This window comes from Mirounga angustirostris, unplaced genomic scaffold (genome assembly GCF_029215605.1).
Source record: "Mirounga angustirostris isolate CCGP_5_RB_7025 unplaced genomic scaffold, mMirAng1.0.hap1 SCAF_7, whole genome shotgun sequence".
NCBI classification, from domain to species: Eukaryota; Metazoa; Chordata; class Mammalia; order Carnivora; family Phocidae; genus Mirounga; species Mirounga angustirostris.
Window position 1 is genome coordinate 60,908,680 of NW_026991715.1, and position 23,021 is coordinate 60,931,700.

At 34.4% G+C, this 23,021-nt stretch overlaps 1 protein-coding gene across 8 annotated transcripts in view; it reads left to right on the forward strand.

Annotated features, from left to right (window-relative positions):
• Window positions 1–23,021, forward strand: part of TENT2 (terminal nucleotidyltransferase 2) — a 67,869-nt gene that overhangs the window by 12,948 nt on the left and 31,900 nt on the right. For 5 of the 8 annotated variants that reach the window (XM_054512588.2, XM_054512601.2, XM_045897248.3 and 2 more), the window contains 4 exons: window positions 14,158–14,272; window positions 14,362–14,453; window positions 16,228–16,306; window positions 18,028–18,097. In XM_054512588.2, coding sequence (XP_054368563.1) covers window positions 14,158–14,272; window positions 14,362–14,453; window positions 16,228–16,306; window positions 18,028–18,097 — 356 coding nt within the window. The remainder of the gene's footprint in view (window positions 1–14,157; window positions 14,273–14,361; window positions 14,454–16,227; window positions 16,307–18,027; window positions 18,098–23,021) is intronic. The other 3 variants (XM_064596288.1, XM_054512605.2, XM_045897266.3) reach the window with 1 other exon arrangement.

Consider the following 23,021-nt stretch of genomic DNA (forward strand, 5'->3'; position numbering starts at 1 on the left):
CCTTTCTTTGCTTTCTCATTTTAAAGAAACTGTTGTAATACTATAATGTGAAAGCCTGTGGTGTAAATCAAATCCGACCAATTCTTTGAGTGAATATTAAGAATCTTTGACTATATGCGGGTTTTTAATGTATGTATGCAGGCTCATTTTTTATGGAATTTATAAGTATTGAAGCTTTCTATATTTTTGCATGTATTTATATGTTTAATAGTTAACTATTAGAACTAACTAAATAACTACTAGTTCTGCACATAAACTAAATATATGTTGAGTCTCAGTAAATTTAATAACATAATTTATATCAGTATATATTATCTAGTAAAGTATGGTTCCATATCAATAACTTTTTCTTTGCTTAATAGCATAGGAAAAGATTCTCTTAAATCTTAACGTTTGTGGAGTAAGCATTTATTTCAGAAAGATAAGGATATATTTTGTTGTTAAGCCAATTTCTTTGAGAGCTACTCTCTTCTTGCCTAGGTGTAGGGGAAAGAAGGCAAGCAGTTAGTTCTGTGTTCATTCTTTAAGCGAACACTTTTAAAGAAAACTAACATTTATTGATGTCTCTTCTCTTCTAGGCATTCTACATATGTTATGTCATTTAGTCTTTTCAACAACCCCATGACATGGATAGTACCCTAATTTTACTGAGGCTCAGAAAGCTAAATAACTTGCTCAAGGTCACAGCTAGTAAGTGACACAATTGAGATTTGACCCTTGTCTCTGATAATACAAAGAGGAGGAACTTAAGATGCTTAAAATCAAGGGTAGGGAGATGACTTTCTTAGAACTGACTGTAACACCAGGTAATCTGTGGCAGTAGCAGCTAATACTAGTAAGTATCTTTCTTTGCCAGCAGTGTGTTCAATGATTTGTATTGTTTACCTCTGTTTACCTCTGCTACAGTATGAAGTGAATGGGAGCTTCAGTGTGAAATAAAAATGGGGTAGTGGTTTCAGGCCTTGAATGCCACTGAAGGTTTTTGAGTAGAGGAATAGCACAATCAGATTGGCATTTTGGAGAAGATAGTTCTTGTGGTATAGTGGAGTTGAGCTTGGAATAAGGAGGGACTGGAAGATGGATGATTATTACCTTGAAGGCTATTAAATTCATTCAGATGAGACGTGCTGAAGCTTTCAGTTATGGCATATGGTAGTGAGAAAGATGTGAGAGACCATGCATAAGGAAAATTGGTAGAATGTGTGGAATCATTGAATATAGGGGAGAGAGAGAGAGAGGCATTTGTGTCTCCAATGATTTGATTTTGGACTACTAACAGAAATAAGGAATATAGATTTGGGGTATATAAATTAATTGAGGAACTAGTCAAGAACTATTTGTAACCATGGTAAGATTTGTCATTTTTGTGCACTTGAGAAAGCTTGTATTCTGAATATTGCTCACTAAGAATATAGGGCTATGGGAAAATAGAGCTGGAGTAGGCTACTCAAAATCTAAACAATTCTGTAACCAGAACACTATCAAGAGTAATAACTGATGCCTTGGGAAATAACTTGGTTAGACCAGGTAGGCGGCTTAGTATGGCTGGATGCTGCTGCAGGGGATATTAAAAATATACAAAATAGAGTTGGGATACTGCCTTGTGGTGGACATTGAGACAAGGCAGTTAAAAGTGTAGCTCTGAGTCTGTGAGGCTGCTGTTAATAGACACAGAAGGAAATACATCCGCAGAGAGTTGTCTGAGGCTGACGGGATGCTTTATTGAGTGGGAACCGTCAATATAGTGGGAACCCAAATAGGTGGGAACTTATTTTTAGTTGTGTTAGATCTATAAGGACTCCTACTGTGCAGCAGCCAAACTGAGGAATTCTTTTTCTTTCTCATGAATGTTATGATGTAGAATTTCAGCTCCGTGTTCAAATTAACTAACATGTTGAATTGATACCATTCACCTACTTATCAATTGTCTATAAGCTAATTGGTATTGTAGAAAAATATGTTGTAGTTGAATTGGCAGTATATATTTCAGAAGCAAAGCAGGGCCAGAGATATGAATCCTGAAGTCTCCTGTAATGAAATTCTTGGGAGTAGACTAGATTCTGTTTTTATTTATTATTCAACAAATACTTGTGAGTGCTGTTATCTTTGTGCTACAATGTTGTACCACAGTGTTGTGCTAAATATACATGGTCATGGTCTCTTTACCATATACATACAGTATAGTGAGAGGGAGAACCATTAAAGAATGGCCATTCAAATCACAGTTTTATTTATATATTTGTAAGTTCAGTGAAGGAAAATTGCAGTTCTGAGAGAGTGTTTTTGAGGTCAGGGATGGTCTAGAGGAGGTAATGTTTTAGCTGAGATCTGAAGGATGAGTACGGGTTAACTAGTGAAGGAGTGGTGGGGTTGGAGAGAATGCTTCAGAGAGAAGGAACAGTATCTTCGAAGGTCCCACTGTAGAAAGGAACATGGAGTATGCAAGGAACTGAAAGGAGGCCAAGGTGGCTAGAGTTTGGTTGATTAGGGGAGAGTGGCTGAAGTGTGGTAGAAGTGGGGAGAGGGCCAAACTCTAGTATATTATTTTGGTGTTCAACCTAAGAGCAGTGGAATACCATGCAGGGCGTTTTTTAGGCAGGGAAGAGAGGTAAGTTAAAATTATTTTTACTTCACTGTGGAATTTGAACAAGGATAGATGTAGGAAGTTATTGTAATATTCTATTCTGGGTAAAAGGTAGTGGTGCCTTGAATTATGCAGTGTTGGTAGTTAAGATGAAGAGAAATTGTTGGATTTAAGCTGTATTTGGGAATTGAAATTGATAGGATTTGGTGATTTGATTAGATTATGTCACCTAAGCCTCTTGACTCTTGACATTTTGGACCAACTTTCTTTAAAGTGGAGAGGCTGTCTTGTGCATCTTAGAATGTCTAGCTGCATTTCTGGCTTTAACTCACTAGATGCCACCAATCCTGTTAAGAGAAACAAAAGTCTACAGACATTGCCAAATGTCCCCTGGGCGGGGGTGGGGGCTGGGGGTAGCTGGTGGGGGTGGGGTGGGGGTGGGTGGGTGCAGAATTGCCTTTGGTTGAGAACCACTAGATTAGATAGAGAAGAAGGTACTGAGGATTACTTCTAAGTTTCAGGATTCTGCATGGATTCATGGTAGGTTCATTCACTGAGATGGAACAAAATGGAAGAGGAACAATATTTATGTCTGTGTGTGTTTAATAGGAATTGGAGGATAAGCAGGGGCCTCATGAAGTCTGTGGACATGTTGTCTTTATCGTGCATTTTGAAACATCAAATTAGATATTAGAGATGATAGTTTAATATTATAGATCTGAAATTCACAGGAAAGATACCAGAAATGTACATTTGGTAATCATTGGCATATAGATGGTAATTGAAGCCAAGAGGGTGGATATAATTGTTCAGGGAGAGAAGAGAGCCTGGATTCAAGACTGAAATAGTTTGTGGAAAGAATGGGAAAACAGAAATGGAAACTAAAAGTATATACAACTGTTTTTGGGAAGTTTGGCTGTAAAGGGGAGGAGCTAAAGATTTGAAGTTGGAACAAAGGTTTTTTTTTTTTTTTAATTTTTAAGGTTGGAGAAACTTCAACCACATATGAACGTTTATGGGAAAGATTTAGTGGAAAGAGAGGAGATTGACTACTCTGCAAAGAAAAAAACAATCGTAATAAGTTTCCTCAGAAGTTAGGGCATGGATCCTGCTTAATAGGTGCAGTGATTGGCTTTAGGGAAGAGAAAAGCTTTTTGGAATTGGAGGATAGGAGGGGAGGATTGGTGTAGATAACCAGGAAGTTTGTAGATATGATATGGAGAAGTTAATGTGGCATTCCCATAGTTGAGTGGCTTCTTCCTGTTTTCATTCTGGGTTATTGCGCAAGGTCATCTATTACGAGTGGGGAGAATGAAGTGGGATGTCCAAGGTTTGAGAATAGTGGAGAAGGTTTGAAATAGCATTGACTGACTGCAGGAAATCAAGCTGTGAAATAGAGAAATAGAAATAGAGGAATAGAATGGAGAAGACTTGAAAGAGTACTTGCTGTGTAGTGTAGAAGACCGACCTAAGATTGGTAATAATGAATTTATTGTAATTAATAATGTATCAGTCAGCTGGTTCAGCCAGCTCCAAGGAAAGATTTTGTTAGTAAAAGTTTTAATTACTTTGAAAATTCATATTCTTCGTTTTGAAACCTGAAGATTTAAGTTTTTGAAAATGAATACACTCTGAATTTACTTTTTTCCCTCCATTTTAAAATCTTTTGTCTGTTTTTCAAGTTGCTGTATTAACAAACAACTCTTCAAGTAAGATATCTGAATTACCTTTCTGAATTAACTTTTATTTCACTCTAGCTTTTAGGTGAATATATGGTTGCCTGGACAAAAAAGAGGCTGTAGAGGAATCAAGAGTTAACCAAGCTCCTGAATTCTATCTATTATAACTGTTCTTTGGAAATTCTGGTTAGTTTGAAGATATTAATTGAATTGAAGTAATTGATTTTGAATTTTTAGTTGAGATGAGGTTAGGCTGAGGTTTTCTTGGTATTGATTATAAAATAAAAAGATGATTATGAATGAATTACTCAAGATATCTTGTATAATGTTTAATTTTGGAGAGGAGAAAATTTTATGGATCCTCTTGGTACCCTTGGAGGAACAGTTTAGGGACAGTTAGAGATCTCTTAGAGGATCTATCTTTAAAAAATTTTCTTTTAAATTTCATTATTGCTCTTAGAAACAAATTTAAAAAGGGAATGTTTGTAAAGCGTTAGCTCACTGAATTTCCAATACAGTTGGCCCTTGAACATCACAGTGATTAGGGGCGCCAACCTCCTACGCAGTTGAAAATCCCTGTATAACTTTTGACACCCAAAAAAATTCTGCTAATAGCCTACTGTATGTTACATGTATTATATACTGTATTCTTAAAGTAAGCTGGACAACAAATGTTAAAATCATACAAAAAAAAATACACTTACAGTACTATACTGCATTCATTGGAAAAAGTCTATAAGTGGACCTGTGCAATTCAAACCTGTGTTGTTCAAAGGTCAACTGTAGTTAAAATGTGTATGCCCGCATCTCCTACCTAACTCCTTTTTTCCAAGCTTTATTGAGGTATGATGACAAAAATTGTATGTATTTAAGTTGTACACTATAATGTCTATAAATTGTGAAATGACTACCACAATCAAGCTAATGTCCTTTACCTCACACAGTTACCATAGTTTTTTGTTGTGAGAACAACTAAGATCTACACTCTTAGCAAATTTCAAGTATATAATGCATTTTATTAAAGTCACCATATTGTACATTATATTTCTGGAACTATCTTATAACTGCAAGTTTGTATGCTTTGACCAACATCACCCCATTTCCCCCATACCTCCCAGCTCCTGATAATCACCGTTCTACTTTCTGCTTATTTATTTGACTTTTTAAGATTTAAGATGTAAGATAAGTGAGATCATGCAGTATTTTATTTTTATGTGTAGCTTATTTCATTTAGCATAATGTCTTCCAGGTTTGTCCATGTTGCAAGTGGCAGAATTTCCTTCTTTTGTAAGGCCAAATAATATTCCATTCTGTGTGTGTATATGTGTGGGTCTGTATGTATATGTATATGTGTATATATGTGTATATGAATGTGTATGGGTGTGTGTGTGTGTGTGTGTGTGTGTATATATATGCCACATTTTCTTTATCCATTCATCCATTGACAGACATTTAGGATGTTTCCGTATCTTGGATATTGTGTTTAATGCTGTAGTGAACATGGAGTGCAGATACCTCTTTGAGATAGTGACTTTATTTCTTTTGAATATATACCCAGAAGTGCTGGATCATATGGTAGTTCTATTTTTAATTTTTTGAGGAGCCTCCATAATGTTTTCCAGTATGGTTGTAACAATTTACATTTTTACCAACAGTATGGAAGGGTTTCCTTTTCCTCTACATCCTGGCCAACACTTGTTACCTTTAACTTTTTGATAATAGCCTTTTAACAAGTGTGAGATAATATCTCATTGTGGATTTGATTTGCATTTCCCTGATGATTAGTAATGTTGAACACCTTTCAGGTACCTGTTGGCATTTGTGTATCTTCTTTGGATTCCAAATGTTTGTTCAGGTCCTTTGCCCATTTTTAAATTGGGTTATTGATTGATTGCTATTGAGTCATATGAGTTTCTTACATATTTTGGATATTAACTCCTTATTGGATCTATCATTTGTGAATATATTCTCCCATTCTGTAGGTTCCTTTTTCAATTTGTTGACTGTTTCTTTAGCTGTGCAGAAATTTTTTAGTTTGATGTAGTCCCACTTGTTAATTTTTAGCTTTTGTTGACTGTGCTTTTAGTGTCAGGTCCAAAAAAATCATTGCAAGACCACTGTCAAGGAGCTTTTAGAGTTTTACAGTTTCAGGTCTTACTTTTAAATCTTTTTTTTTTTTTTAAGATTTTATTTATTTACTTTTAAATCTTTTTTTTTTTTTTTTTTTAAAGATTATTTATTTATTTGACAGAGAAAGACACAGCGAGAGAGGGAACACAAACGGGGAGTGGGAGAGGGAGAAGCAGACTCCCTGCCGAGCAGGGAGCCCGATGCGGGACTCGATCCCGGGACTCCAGGATCATGACCTGAGCCGAAGGCAGTCGCTTAACCAACTGAGCCACCCAGGCGCCCTACTTTTAAATCTTTAATCCACTTTGAGTTGGTTTTTGTGTTTGGTGTAAGATAAGGGTCCAGTTTCATTCTTTCCCATGTAGATTTCCAGTTTGCCCAACATTGTTGAGGAATATCCTTTTCGTATAGTCTGTCCCATTGCATAGTCTTGGCACCTTTGTTAAAGATAAGTTAACTGTGTACATATGCGTTTATTTCTGGGCTCTGTAGTGGTCTGGTGTCTGTTTTTATGCCAGGACCATACTGTTTTGAATACCATACCTTTGTAGTATAATTTGAAATCAGGAGTGTGATGTTTCCATTGTTGTTCTTGCTCAAGATTGCTATAGCTTTTCTGGGTTATTTGTGGTTCCATGGGACTTTCACCAACGCTTTTTCTATTTCTGTGAAAAATGCCATTGGAGTTTTGATAGGGTTTGCATTAAATCTATAGATTGATTTGGACTTTTTAACAATTTTAGTTCTTCCAATCCATGAATGCAGGATATCTTTCCATTTATTTGTTGTCTTTTAAATTTATTCCTAGGGCTCTGTCTTTATAATGTATGTGTCAGAAAAGTTTTGAAAGCTACTGAGATGTATTTTTCTGTAGAAAATCTAGGCCAGGACTGTACACAATAGGTCCTCAAGTGAAAGCTTGTTTTGTTTTGTTTTTCCATTCTCCTTTTATTTCTTGGTCAAGTTCAATAATAATATATGCCTAAAAGCAATCAGACTAAAGGGAAAGAAATCAGTAATTCAAAGTGCCTAATTAATGTGCCAGTTTATAAATTAAGAAGACTCTACTCCAGGGGCGCCTGGGTGGCTCAGTTGGTTAAGCGACTGCCTTCGGCTCAGGTCATGATCCTGGAGTCCCTGGATGGAGTCCCGCATAGGGCTCCCTGCTCGGCAGGGAGTCTGCTTCTCCCTCTGACCCTCCCCCGTCTCATGTGCTCTCTCTCATTCTCTCTCTCTCAAATAAATAAATAAAATCTTTAAAAAAAAAAAAAAGAAGACTCTACTCCACACAAAAACAGTAATTTAACACAAAAACAAGGAGTGTGTTTTTGGCATGACATTTTCCTGATTCTATTTTATTTTAGTCAATTTTAAGAGAAAGGGAATTTAACATCAGTAACGAATTTAAACTTTTATTATATATCTAGCTTTATTTTTCCAGAGTTAACGTATGTAACAAATATTATGGCAATCTTTGTTGCCTGAGGGGAGAGAGCAGGAGAGAGCCTGAGGAATTGATAGTTTTTGTTGAAATGTTTATGAATTAATAACTAATGTTTTCTGTACCATATTTAATTTTATTGCTCTTGTCTTTGAAAGCTTGTTTCTGAGTTGTGTTTGTTGTTTCAGATAGCACTTATATTTAGTCAAAAACCTGTTACCGTTTCCATATAGTATATGATCAGGTTTTGGTAATCCCAGCTGAAAGGTTTTTTTCACTTTCTTTTACATGGGGACCCAGCTAACACGGACAAATGTAGAAGCTGCTGAGAATGACATGTGAAAGTTATACCTTAAGCTTTATTTATTGACACATTTAAAAGCTTTTCTGAATCTGTCTATACTTGTCCTTGATGACTTGTGTTGACCTAAGACAGTAACTTCATTGGTAATTTTTTTGAGCCTGGCTTTGAAGACAGGTTATAATATTTTTTAGGGAAAATGAACATTTATATTTGGAAGAAACATTAATTTTAGTATTTTATACTATAGGTAAATATTTTGTACAGTTTTGAACAGATACAACTTTTATTTATAGTGAGAAAGTGATATCTTCTACAATTACTTTAAATTAAAGTAATAGGTCCTGGAAGGCAGCCTAAACAGGTAGTATTGTAGAGTTTGAAATAACTTTGTTATCTATTATATGGATACTTTGTTGGAATCATTTTTTTGAACCAGTGATGGGGAAAAATATGCTTCTGAGTGAAGCAAAAGCAAGTTCCTGAAGTGCCATTATTCATAGTCACCTTGGTATTACATACATGATTTGAATATTTGATGCCTGATATTCATCAGCCAGGGATAATTCATATCATACCTTCCGCCCCCCCGAATTATAAGAACATTGAGCCATCTTCTGAAATATTTCTCTAAATTTAAGTAGTAGAAGTCTTATTTCAGCATGTATGTACATTTATTTTGAGTTTTGTCTCATTTGTACTCTATATTCTATATGGTGTCTGTTCTAGGATGCAGGAACATAATTTGATAATGTGAATCCCTAAGTAAATAGCTAGATAATGAGAATCCTTTTGTATAGAAAGCTGTTAGTGCTCCATTATAGCAGTACTTGAAAGAGAAGAAACGTTTCCATGAATGTAAAAAAGGGAAAGGAGCAAGTATATAGAATTTTATATTTTTCACATAATCATGAATTTTTTTGTATAGGAATGTTTCTATATGAATATCATTTGGATGAAAGAACTTCATAAATATGATAAAATTTTATTTGAGCATTGTTATAAAGAAATTTCTTTTTGCTACCCAAGAAATGTAGTTATATGTAGGATAATACCTACTGTTAGTTCTAGGATTGTGTTGATCTGCCTAACTGATTCTCTAGATCATGGGGTCGGCAAAACTTTTTCTATAAGGGCCAAAGAGTAAATAATTTAGACATGTGGGCTGTGTGGGGTCTCTGTTAAATATTCTTTTTTCTTTTCTCTCTTTTTGAAACAATGCTTAAAACATGTAAAAATTATTTTATCTTACTGCCTCCGCAAAAACAGTTCAAGGACAGTATTTGGCTTACAGGCCATAGTTTGCCAGTCCTGCAAATCAATAAAATTTAATTGTTAAGTGTTATTTAAAATTTTATATTAACCACTTTACTGGCCACTTTCAAATCTTTTATAAACTTGGATGCGTTTATTTTATTTTAAAAGATTTTATTTATTTATTTGACAGAGACATAATGAGAGAGGGAACACAAGCAGGGGGAGTGAGAGAGGGGGAAGCTGGCTTCCCACAGAGCGGGGAGCCCGATGCAGGGCTCGATCCCAGGACCCTGGGATAATAACCTGAGCTGAAGGGAAACGCTTAATGACTGAGCTACCCAGGCGTCCCCTAAACTTGGATGCTTTTGAAAAGGTTTTAATGGAAAATATCAAATATATACAAAAATAGAATATAGTATCATAAATCCTCATATTACTAAGCTTTAAAAACCACCAACATAACTACCAATTTATTTCATCTATACTGCTCTTCCTCATTTGTTTGAAGTACATGAAAGGTATCATATCATTATATTCACAAATATTTCAGTAGTTTTTGTTTTCTTTTTAATCTATCCTTTTGCCTATGCCATACTTTCTTATTTACTGTAGCTGTTATAGTAAGTCTTGAAGTCTGATAAAGCAAATCCTCCAACTTTTTTCTTCCTTTTTTTTTTTTCTTTTTGGCTATTCTTGGTCTTTTGCCTTTCAAATAAAATTTAAAGTTACTTTCTCAACTTCTAGAAACAAACATGCTGGGTATTTTATTTTGTTTTGATTGCATTGACTGTGTAGATTAATTTCAGGAGCATTAACATCTTAACACTAGTTACCTGATCCATGAACATGGTATAGCTCTCCATTTATTTAGGTTTTTAATTTCTCACATCAGTACTTAGTAATTTTAAGTGTACAAGTTTTATGTATCTTTTGGTAAACATATTTCTAAAATACTTACTGTTTTTTGCTGCCTTTGATAAGTTTTTAAAATGTAGATTTCCAATTCTTTTTTGTTAGTACTAGTATAGATACTTTATAGTCACTTATCTTTTTGGGAAATAAAAACAGGAGAAAAAGCCTTGGCTTGATATATTATGTTAAAATTTCCAATAGTTTTGTGGACATGTCTTTCTGGTGTGCTTTATTATCTGTAGGAGTGTTAGTCTATTCTCAGTTTTCTTATAAAAACTTTGTATGAAGGGCACCTGAGTGGCTCAGATGGTTGGGCATCTGCCTTGGGCTCAGGTCATGATCTGAGTGTCCTGGGATCAAGCCTCACATTGGGCTCCCAGCTCAGCAGGGAGTCTGCTTCTCCTTCCTCTGCCTCTCTCCCTGCTCATTCTCTCTCTCTCTCTTATCTGTCTCAAATGAATAAAAAAAATCTTTAAAAAACAAAACAAGACAAAAATCCAAAAACTTTGTATGAAAATTGACCAGAGTCCTTTTTAGGCGTTATTTCTTCAAATATTTTTTCTGTCCTCTTATTCTCACCTCTCTGAGATTCCAAAATTTGCATTTAACAAATACAAATACAAGTGAGATGCCTTTTCCTGTACTACTTTTAAATTAGAATGGTTGGGCAGACTAGCTTTCCTAGATTTATGGCTTTAGGAATCCTTTTCTATAGTTATGTAGTATTCAGAAATATACTGTCTGATACTTTTTCTCTCCTTTTTCTTTACTTATAGCTAGACTAGGATTTTTCAGCATTTTGGGTCAGATAGTCTTTGCTGTGAGGGATTGTCCCAATTCACTGTAGGATATTTAGTGGCATCCTGACCTCTAACTACTGGATGCCAGTGACCACCCTATGGCATCCCTCTTGCCCCCAGTTATGATAACTAAAAATGTTGTCAGACATTGTCATATGTCCCTTGGGAGTCAGAATCATTTTAGTTCTAGACCGTGTTTTCTTTGCCTCTTATGGCTCTCTACTGTTTAGTTTAGATTTCTCCTGGCAGTTTCTGCTTGTGTGTTGCTTTGTCTTAGAAGGGAGCTTTCACTTTGTTTTGAGATTTCTGATCTTTCTGTGATCCTCTTGCATTTACCTGTAAACTCTCACATGTAGCCTGTGAAACTCTCCCCCAGTTTTGGTTGCTGTTCCACTCTGAATTGGATTCCTCAATTTGAGGAAGGGGGCAGGAAGTACTACCTATAGGCAATTTGATTTCTGGATGGTCTGGCTTCAGGACTGTCCAAAATCTTTTTCCTTTTTTTCTTCTTAATGTTTCTGGTACCATGTGGGTCTTGCCGCTATTGGTATTTGGTTCCAATTGCTCATATTTTGGGGTTCATGAGTGATATGTAGTCATTTGTATTTGTTGGCTCTCTTTTATTTTATTTTAGTTTGGTTTTATATGTTTGTTTTATTCTGGTTGCTTTATGTTTTTTTGGAGGGAGGGTTATTAAAAACTATTAAAATATTAATGTTAAGTATATTAATATTGTTATCAAAGGGATATTAAAAAATGATGTCTCTTTCATTGTCTAATTGCCCAGACTGCCTCTGCCTTCTTAAAATGTGTATTCTAAACATGACAAAAGAAAATGTTTTATTTTTTTGTCCATCTATTTAAAAATTCTTTTTCTTTTTTTAATTAAAAAATTTTTAATGAAGTACAGTTGACATATTATATATTAGTTTTAGGTGTACAACAGTGATTTGATAATTATATATGTTAGGAAATGCTCACCACATTAAATGTAATTATTCTGTCACAGCAGTATAAAGTTATTACAATATTATTGACTACGTTCCCTATGCCCTATCTTTCAACCCTGTAACATAGTTATTTTGTAACAAAGTTTGTATCTCTTAATCCCCTTCACCTATTTTGCCTATTCCTTTATGCCCTCCTTTTGACAGCCATCAGTTTGTTTTCTGTATGTATGAGTTTGTTTCTGTTTTTGTTTTGTTTATTTGCCTGTTTTAAGAAAACATTTAAATGATGGGTGAGACTAGTGCTTCATGGCACATGGGCTCTGGGGAAGGCCTAGAGAGGGAGAGGCTGAAAATGCAAGAGAGATAGGGAAAAACTCATGGAAGTATTTGTGCCCTGGAACAAAAGTATTGGTAGAGGGATTAACTTTGAACAGGGGAAGAGAACAGTTTGTCTGACAGAAGAGATAAAGAGATGAGATTCATTCAGGTATGTTAGTTTGCAGAACTTTGCAGTTAGGAAGCTGAGGAATGTTACATCTGCTATTTTCACTTTTTTTTTTTATTCTTATGTTAATCCCCATACATTACATCATTAATTTTAGATGAAGTGTTCCATGATTCATTGTTTGTGCATAACACCCAGTGCTCCATGCAGAATGTGCCCTCCTCAATACCCACCACCAGGCTAACCCATCCTCCCACCCCCCTCCCCTCTAGAACCCTGTTTGTTTTCAGAGTCCATTGTCTCTCATGTATTTTCACTTTTCTTAGTAAACTTTATGTAAAGTTATTTGCTACAGAGAATGAGGTAAGTATAGGGGACTTGAGGAAAGTAGTAAAGATTTTAGAACGATGATGGTGAGAAGTGAGAGCAAAATCTAACCAGAGGCATGGAAGCCTGAATGATGCTAAGGACCAACCTTAGGCTAGACTTTATAAAGTTGAAAGAGGTCAGTTTTGTGATTTAAAAATTTTTTTGTTTCATGTTCTGATGTAAGAACTTGGAAGGTGGTTGTATAGACCTAAGATTAAGATTTTTCAGGACAGATGTTAGATTGAGCATGACAAGGGGATAATGTTAAGGCATGACAAAAGAGAGTGGTTCAAGGGATGCACTTTGTGGTATAGACTGGATAGGGAAAGAAATTATACCACTCAGGTGCTAATGAGCTGGGAAAAAAGGGAGGATTCAGTAAAACTCAGGTCTTTATGGTTCTGGAACAGGTATGAGGGGAGTAAGAAAGTAAGAATTGGACAGGAGATTGAAGCCAAGATAGAATATTGGAATTTAAAATTTCAGAGGTCTGTTCTCTTTTATTGTAAAGACCATGTTATGGCTGTGGGAGTGCAACGCTGATGAAAAATATTGAAGTAAGAGAAGTTCAGAAATGGTAGGAGTATGTTGTGATATGTATATAGCCTGTTGTAGATGAGGAAATTACCTGTGATGATGATAAGAGTTGGGTTGGCGGGGAAAGTGTAAACCAGATAGGTAGATGAACAAGGAGATCTATCTATAGATGGCAGTAAGAAGACAGGGTTCAAGCCAGTATTGTAAAAATGGGGAAGGAGGGCAGTTTGCGTGGGCAAGGACCACCAGGGGTTTTTTAAAGTTTGTTAATATTTGTTATTGGTGGTATGAATATTGGGTTGGGCAAACTTCTTTTTTAAAGGGACAGATAGTAAATATTTTAGACTTTGCCATTCATATGTTTCTGTTGCATATCTTTACTTGTTTGTTTTTATAACCCTTTAAAAATGTAAAAACCATTCTTAGCTCATGTGCCTTCCAGAAACAGGCAGCAAGTGAAAATTGTAGTTTGCTGTCCCAAGGCTTATACTCATTAAGAATTTTCTGTGACCAACTGTACTTTTCCTGTGACTTATCAATGATACTTTACTTTGGAAAAGTTAGTAACTATTTTAGTTATTAAGTAACTATTGAGTAACAGTAGTTTTGGAAAATGTTAAGGAGATAAATATTCATTTATTTTTTTAAAATACTGTTGTATTTAAAATACTGTGTAAAACAACACTTCTTAGGATGGTAATTACTTTTACATTTCTGAACAAAATTTTTACTTTTTTTGTGGTGGATTCAAGTTGAGTCAGCAGATACTGGAGTTATTTGAAGCATGTCAGCAGCAAGTAAGTGATTTAAAGAAGAAAGAACTGTGTCGAACACAGCTGCAGAGAGAAATTCAGCTGTTATTTCCACGTATGTTTCCCTATTTTGCATGCCCTTTGTATATGCATTCCTACTTCAAATATTAAATAATACCTTATAATTCCATTCTATTTCTCTAGAAAGCAGACTTTTTTTGGTTGGGTCCTCTTTAAATGGATTTGGTACCCGGAGCAGTGATGGTGATTTATGCCTAGTTGTTAAAGAAGAACCAGTAAGTAATGAAATATTTATTGCAAGAGTTCTTCTTATGTTAAGTCATTCAAGAAATTTCATATAAAAATTGTTGAAGAGGCGTGCCTTGGGTGGCTCAGTTGGTTAAGCATCTGACTCTTGATCTCAGCTCTTGATCTTAGGGTTGTGAGTGTGAGCCCCACTTTGGGCTCCATGCTGGGTGTGGAGCCTAGTTAAAAAAAAAAACAGAAAAAACCATTAAAGGAAAAAACTTGTTTTGTTTTAATTAGTTCTTTGGATTCTCTCTTCATAGTAATTCAAGGAAAGTCAGGAAATGCCTTTTCTTTTAAGGCATGTGCATACGCACAAATACACATAACAGGGATTTTAGAATTTATTTTTAAGTTGTTAAAGTAAGATGGCTTCACTGTGTTTGCTCTGCCTCTATTTTGAAATGTCATTGGATTGGATATGTTGCCAGGATGCAACAAGAAGAGTATGTGTCAGTATTATTTTGATATGTTTCCTTTCCGTTTGAATTATCAGTGATTCTATTTTTAATCTTTTTTTCCCCTCTAGAAATGCTATGGGGTTTGGAGTTCTTATTTTGGGAATACAAAAAGGGATTTCACTGACTTTTAAAAAAATACTATTGTGATTGAATATATTTTTCTGTGATATTTTGGGTTTATTTTTATTTTTATTTAGCAACCAAATTTTGTTATTTAGTTTATGTTTGTTTGAATTTCCTGTTTACTGATACTCTTATGGGTCCTTAATACCACAGCAATTGGTGTTCATTAAGCCAACTTGAAGCAATCTCTTTAATATGCTGAGGTCTCTTCTGAATTACCAAAGATTAATTTCACTATAGTTTTTGTATGCGTTACTACATTTCACCTCTTTAAAAATACAAAAAATATCTACTGAATCATAATATATATTTTTATTATTTTTATTATTTCATTAACAAAATTGGCTTCTAGTTACTGCAAATCAGAAAGAGATTTATTCCAGGAAAGAAACTGACATGTTTCTAGGCTTTGAAATCATGTAAAGGAAAACTTTGAAAAAAAAGCCTCGGAAATAATAAACATAGTGAAGAATACTAGACTTTTAATTAAATCTTTCTCTCAGAATTAGAGTTAGACTCTACCCAGCCACATCCTACTAATCCTCTCTTGTTCATATGTTTGAATCATGTCAGAACTTAGAGTGAGACACCATAGATTTGAACCTTATCCTTAAGATAAGGATACAATCTGTTAACAGAAAGTTAAAATTCTGTTTGTTCTTTTTTTCTTTTTTTTTTAATTTGAAGATTTTATTTGAGAGAGAGAGAGAGAGACAGTAGGAGCGGGGGGATAAGAGTGGGGGTGGGGGGTAGAGGGAGAGGGAGAAGCAAACTCTCTGCTGAGCAGGGAGCCTGGTGCGGGGCTCAGTCCCAGGACCCTGGCATCATGACCTGGGCTGAAGGCAGATGCTTAACTGACTGAGCCACCCAGGCGCCCTCTGTTTGTTTTTCTAGGAGAAGATTGCTTTATGTCCATTTATACTAAAGTTAAATGACGTATAAGACTTTTAATATTTTTAAAATTTTGCCTTAAGTTTATGATTAGGAATTGATTTAGGAATGTTGATGTGAAAGACAGCATTAAAGTTGACGTTTTCTATAATGTAATTTAATGTATACTGAAAAATAACTCTGAAGAAAAGTTTACTTTGTATGGTTTCTCTTTGATGAGAAACATTAAGAAAATAAAACACTAAATTTAGAAAGGTAATGAAAAAACACTTTATTTTTAACTTTTCAGTGTTTTTTTCAGGTAAATCAGAAGACTGAAGCACGGCATATACTCACCTTAGTCCATAAACACTTCTGTACTAGACTTTGTAAGTTTCATATGCCTCAAGTTCATATGTCATCTGACGTAACTATTTAATATGTCTCTCACTTTATTTTCTGGTAAGAGTTGTTTATCTGGTCAGGATAGGTATAATATGGATCCTTTTTTTCCAAATGAATTCTTTTTAACTCTTGATTAGAAAGATAACAATTCTTTGAGTTTACTTAGAAGATAATCCCACTGCATGCACTGGGAATTCAAATATATATAAGCTTCAGTTCTTTTTCTCAGTAGACTATTAGGGAAGCCAAAGCATGAATATGAATAGCTGTAGTGCAGAGTATCTGTGAAAAGCCAAAAGGGTGATACAGATAAAGTATTCATGTGGGGAAGTGAGAATTTCATCTGTTTTGCAATGACATGCAGTTTATGACATCACATTTTAAAAATAGAATCACTGAACATGAAGCCCGTAAATGAATTACTCCAACAAAAAGCAAAATTATTGACTTAGGCCATTTTATTGTAAGATTTTATTCTTGAATAAGTGAGCTAAGTGAATTTTAATCTACATGTTAAGCCATCTCAAATTATTTTAAATTTCCACAATATTGTGGACAGTTTAAGTCACTCTACCTGTGTGATGTTGGAAAGAGCTGTGTCCATTTATTCAACAGATACTCCTATGTGTCAGGCTTTGGCCTGGAAAATACAAAGTCAAGTGACAAGTTATTGCCCTGGATGAGTTATATCTACTGTTGGAGAGAAATAAATGAAGTGATTTATTTTAGTGGACTTAAGTTTTCACATTTGTGAAGTAAAGGAGTAATTCATACCTTAAGTGGATTTTCCATAGCTGTTATTAGAATAATCAAATATTAAAAACAAAGGGACGTTAGAAATCATCTACTTCAAAAGTTTTTTTGGTTATTTTTCATAGTTAAGGAGAATGATGATCAGTGGGTTTAGTAATTAGCCTGAGGAGTATAGTTTGTTTGTTGCTCTCAGAACCTGTACCTGGAACTTGAGACTTTTAACTCTTAATCTTATTTTTCATTGAAGCCTCATTGAATTCCTGCACACAAATTCTATTTGAAGCTTGACGTATTTTATGATTTTGGTGGTAAAAGCATTATAACAGGAAAAATTATCATTTTTAAGTCTGGTATTATGCTTTTCTTTAGTTACAGCATTAGGAAATTGTTCCTTTGGGAAAAGTTTGCAGTGTCCTTTTTTTATATATTCCTGTATTTTCCTAGTTTTCTATAATGGACATGTATTATTTAAAAAAAAATTTTTAAAGTTTGATGGAATAAAAATATGAGTACATGTATTCTTCCACTTAGAGATCATACTTATTTAAATGTATCACTGCCCCATGTATCATGTGTAGGCCTTTCCACATTAAAGACTCTTTATAAATAGGATTTTTATGGCTGCCATAATATTTTGCCTTGTGCTATACTAGAATTTAGCTATCCCCTTGCTGCCAGCCTAGATATTTTTCATGTGTATAATGCTGTGATGAATTTCTTTATGACTATTACTAGATATTAGATGACATTTCTGAATTTTAATATAAATTCCTCTAAATGGTATTAGAAGTTTCAGTCTTAGAAGAATGTGATAATGTCCTTCCTTTGCTTTCTTATCAAAGACTGTTAAATTGTTTTAGTTTAGTAAAATACTATTTTTTAAAAATGTGCATTGGAACACTATGAATTTGAGAAACATTTACAGGTATTCACATTATCTTTTATCCTTCAGCTGGCTACATTGAGAGACCTCAGCTGATTCGAGCAAAAGTGCCAATTGTGAAGTTCAGGGATAAAGTCAGGTAAGTAATTATTGAACTTCCTTTTTCAGTTGCTTTAGATAATTTTTAGATGTACTTTTGATGGAGATAATTAAGGAATGTATGCTACAGTATAATCGCTTATCTTCATCAGTTTTTAGAACTGCTTGATTTGGTCTTTGAGCTGATTTTTTGGAATAGTCTGAGCAATTTTTTATGCTTACCTGTACTTAGTTATTCTGCTTGACATTTTGAGTGTTTGAAACTATCCATATTAAAGAATATGTATATATATTTACATTTCACATTTTTAAATGATCTCTTGCCTTTTGGAAATGTAATCACTCTTCAGAACATATCTTAACTGATGAAATTTATGTGTATTTTGAAATTTGATGTGTATTTCTATCAAGGGGGTTGTTATAAATGTAATTACATCTGTTGGTACACTCTACCAGCCTGGGTTCTGAAATTGTTATGGGCATGGGGATTGGAATCTTTTATATAATATCTGAATATAAAATGTAAATAGGTGTTGACTATTTCATTGGTTAAACAAGATTTGTTGTTTTCTAAAGAATAGATAGGATTGTTAAATTAGATTTTCTAGTCCAGTTTTATAAAAGTAATACTGAGATTGTTTACATAAAGTGCAAATATATACATACTTGATCCTCATTATTCATGGATTCTTTACGAATTTGCCTACTTGATGAAATTTATTTTGTAACCCTCCAAATTAATACTAGCTGCATTTTCATGGTTATTTGTAGACATGTGCAGAATGGAGAAAATTCTGAGTCACGAAATGTATAGGTTCCTAACTGAGGTTAAACAATGTAACAGTCTGCCTTCTTGTTTCACCTCTTATACTGTAAACAATTATTCTTTTCACAGTCCAGTTAGTGCCATGTTTTTTACATTTTGGTGCTTTTTATGAGTGCCTTTGCTGTTTAAAATGGCCCCCTGGCATAGTGCTGAGTTACTGTCTACGGTTTCTTTGTATAAAGCTGTGATGTGCCTTATGGAGGAAATACATGTATTAGATATGCTTTGTTCAGACATGAGTTACAGTGCACTTGGTCATGAGTTCGTTGTCAGTGAACAAGTTGTCTTTAAATGGAAACACATAAAAAAAAAAAGTTAGGTTTTGATCGATTGATGAAAATGTTTTGACTGAAGGCTTGTAGAAACCTAATTTCCTAGGAGCAGTGGTTTTGTATTCACTAATTCAGTATTTACAGTGACGTTATAGAACATAACTACTGCAAATAATTACAATTGACTGAATATATATATTTTAAACAGATCCTTAGATATATGCCTGGCTCACACCTTCCCCTCCATTCATCCAAATATCCATCCAATCTATAAATATTTATTGAATTTTTACCAAATACTTTATAGGGAGATAAACTAAAATAAAATTATTAGCTTATTATAATCATTTAAAAATATATGGTTGTAGTTGTAATTATATAAAAATTTTATTCCTTTCCCTTTTTTGTAGTTTTTAAAATTTTTTAATTAAAAAAAATTTTTTTTTAAGTAGGCTCCACACCCAGTGTGAAGCCCAGTGTGGGGCTTGAACTCAGAACCCTAAGATCAAGACCTGAGCTGAGATGGAGAGTCGGATGCTTAACCGACTGAACAAACCAGGCCTTCTCTTTTTTTTTTTTAAGTTTTAAATTTTAATTCCAGTATTGTTAACGTACAGTTATATTAGTTTCAAGTGTACAATATAGTGATTCAAGAATTCTGTGCATTACTCAGTGCTCATCATAATAAGTGTACTCTTTAATCTGATCACCTATTTCACCCATTCCCCCCATCCCCCTCCCCTCTGGTAACCATCTGTTCTCTACAGACAGGAATCTGTTTCCTGGTTTGTCTCTCTCATTTGTTTTTCCTTTGCTCATCTATTTGTTTTTTTATTCCACATGAGTGAAATTATATGGTATTTGTCTTTGTCTTTTTCTGAAAGAGTTAGTTCACTTAGTATTATTATAAATACTCTTGTAGCTCCATCCATGTTGTTGCAAATGGTAAGATTTTTTCTTTATGGCCGAGTAATATTCCTCTGTGTGTGTGTGTGTGTGTGTGTATACACATACATACATGTAGATGTGAGATAATACATATATCCATTCATCTTGATGGAAATTTGGGTTGCTTCCAAACTTGGCTATTGTAAATAATGCTGCAATTAATATCAGGGTGCATATATCTTTCAAATTAGTGTTTTTGTATTCTTTGGGTAAATATCCAGTAATGTGATGACTGGATTATGGGGTAGTCCTATTTTTAATTTTTTGAGAAACTTCCATACTGTTTTCCACAGTGGCTGCTTCAGTTTGCATTCCTGCCAACAGGGCACAAAGGGTTCTTTTTTCTCCACCTCCTTGCCAACACTTACTGTTTCTTGTGTTTTTTTATTTTAGCCATTCTGACAAGTGTGAGGTAATATCTCATTGTGGTTTTGATTTGCATTTCCCTGATGATGAGTGATGTTGAGCATCTTTTCACATGTCTGTTGGTCATCTGAATGTCTTTGGAGAAATGTCTGTTCATATCTTCTGCCCATTTTTTTTAAATTGGAATTTGTTTTTGGGTTTTGAGTTGTATAAGTTTGTCATTTGTAAATATCTTACCCCATTTAGTAGATTGTTTTAGTTTTATTGATTGTTTCCTCACTACGCAGAAGCTTTTTATTTTGATGTAGTGTATTTTTGCCTTTATTTATCTTGTCTCAGGAGACACATATAGAAAAATGTTGCTATGGCTGATGTGAGAGAAATTACTGCCTGTCCTCTCTTCTAGGATTTTTATGGTTTCAGGTCTCACATTTAGATCTTTAATCCATTTTGAGTTTTTGTGTATGGTGTAAGAAAGTGGTCCGGTTTCATTCTTTTGCATGTAGCTGTTCAGTTTTCCCAACACCATTTATTGAAGAGACTGTCTTTATTTCATTGCATATTCTTTCTCTTTTGTTGAAGATTAATTGACCACAGAATCGTGGGTTTGTTTTTGGGCTCTCTGTCCTGTTCCATTGATCTGTGTGTCTATTTTCTGGCAGTACCAGACTGTTTTGGTATCTGTAGCTTTGCAGTATAACTCGAAATCTGGAATTGTGGTACCTCTAGCTTTGTTTTTCTTTTTCAAGACTGTTTTGGCTATTTTGGGTCTTTTGTAGTTTCATACAAATTTTAGGATTATTTGTTCTAGTTTTGTGAAAAATGTTGTTGGTATTTTGATAGGGATTTCATTAGATCTTTAGATAGATTGCTTTGGGTAGTATGGACATTTTAACAGTATTTGTTCTTCCAGTCCATGGGCATGGAATATCTTTCTCTTTTTTTTTTTTTTTTTTTAAAGATTTTATTTATTTATTTGACAGAGAGATAGAGAGAGAGAACAAGTAGGCAGAGAGGCAGGCAGAGGGAGAGGGAGTAGCAGGCTCCCCGCCGAGCAGGGAGCCTGATGCGGGGCTCGATCCCAGGACCCTGGGATCATGACCTGAGCTGAAGGCAGCTGCTTAACCAACTGAGCCACCCAGGCGCCCCTGGAATATCTTTCTATTTATTTGTATTGTCTTCAGTTTCTTTCATCAGTGTTTTATAGTTTTTAAAGTGTAAGTCTTTTGCCTCCTTGGTTAAGTTTATTCCTAGGTATTTTATTCTATTTTTACAATCCCATTGTAAGTGGGATTGCATCTTAATTTCTCTTTCTGTTGCTTCCTTATTAATGTATAGACATGCAATGGATTTCTGTACATTGATTTTGTATCCTGCAACCTTACTGAATTCATTTATCAGTTATTGTTTTTGATGGAGTCTTTAGGGTTTTCTGTATATAGTATCATGTCATCTGCGAATAGTGAAAGTTTTACTACTTTACCAATTTGGTTGCCTTTTATTCCTTTTCCTTGTCTGATTGCTGTGGCTGTGACTTCCAATACTCTGTAAAAATGGTGAGAGTGGGCATCCTTGTCTTGGTCTTAGGGGGAAAGCTTTCAGTTTTTCACTGTTGAGTACGATGTTAGCTGTGGGTTTTTCAATATATGGCCTTTATTATGGTGAGGTATGTCCTCTCTAAACCTGTGTTGTTGGGAGTGTATTATAATGGATGTTGTACTTTGTCATGTGTTTTTGCTGCGTCTATTGAAATGATCGTATGGTTTTTAGTCTTTCTCTTATGGATGTGACGTGTCACATTTATTGATTTGCAGATATTGAGCACCACCCTTGCATTCCAGGAATAAATTCCACTTGATTGTCATAAATGACTTTTTTAATGTATTGTTGGATTTGGCTTGGTAATATTTTGTTGAGGATTTTCACATCTATCTATATTCATCAGAGATATTGGCCTATAGTTCTATTTTTTTGTAGTGTTTTTATCTGGTTTTGGTATCAGGGTAATAGCAGGACTTATAGAATGAATTTGGAAGTTTTCCTTTTCTTTTATTTTTTTGGAATAGCTTGAGAAGAATACATATTAACTCTTCTTCAAATGTTTGGTAGAATTCGCCTGTGAAGACTTCTGGTCCTGGACTTTTATTTGTTTGGAGTTTTTTGGTAACTAATTTAATTTCATTGCTGGTATAATCAGTCTGTTCAAATTTTCTGTTTCTTCCTGATTGAGTTTTGGGAGGTTATATGTTTCTGGGGAATTTATCCATTTCTTCTAGATTGTCAAATTTGTTGGCGTATAATTTTTCATGATATTCTCTTATAATCCCTTGTATTTCTGTGGTTGTCGTTATTTTTCCTTTTTCATTTGTGATTTTGTTTGAGTCCTCTCTTTTCTTTTTTGACGAGTCTGGCTGAAGGTTTATCAATTTTGTTGATCTTTTCAAGGAAGCAGGGCCTGGTTTCACTGATCTGTTCTATTGTTTTTTTTTTTTTCTTGAGTTTTTATTTCATTTATTTCTGCTCTAATCTTTATTATTTTCTTCCTTCTACTG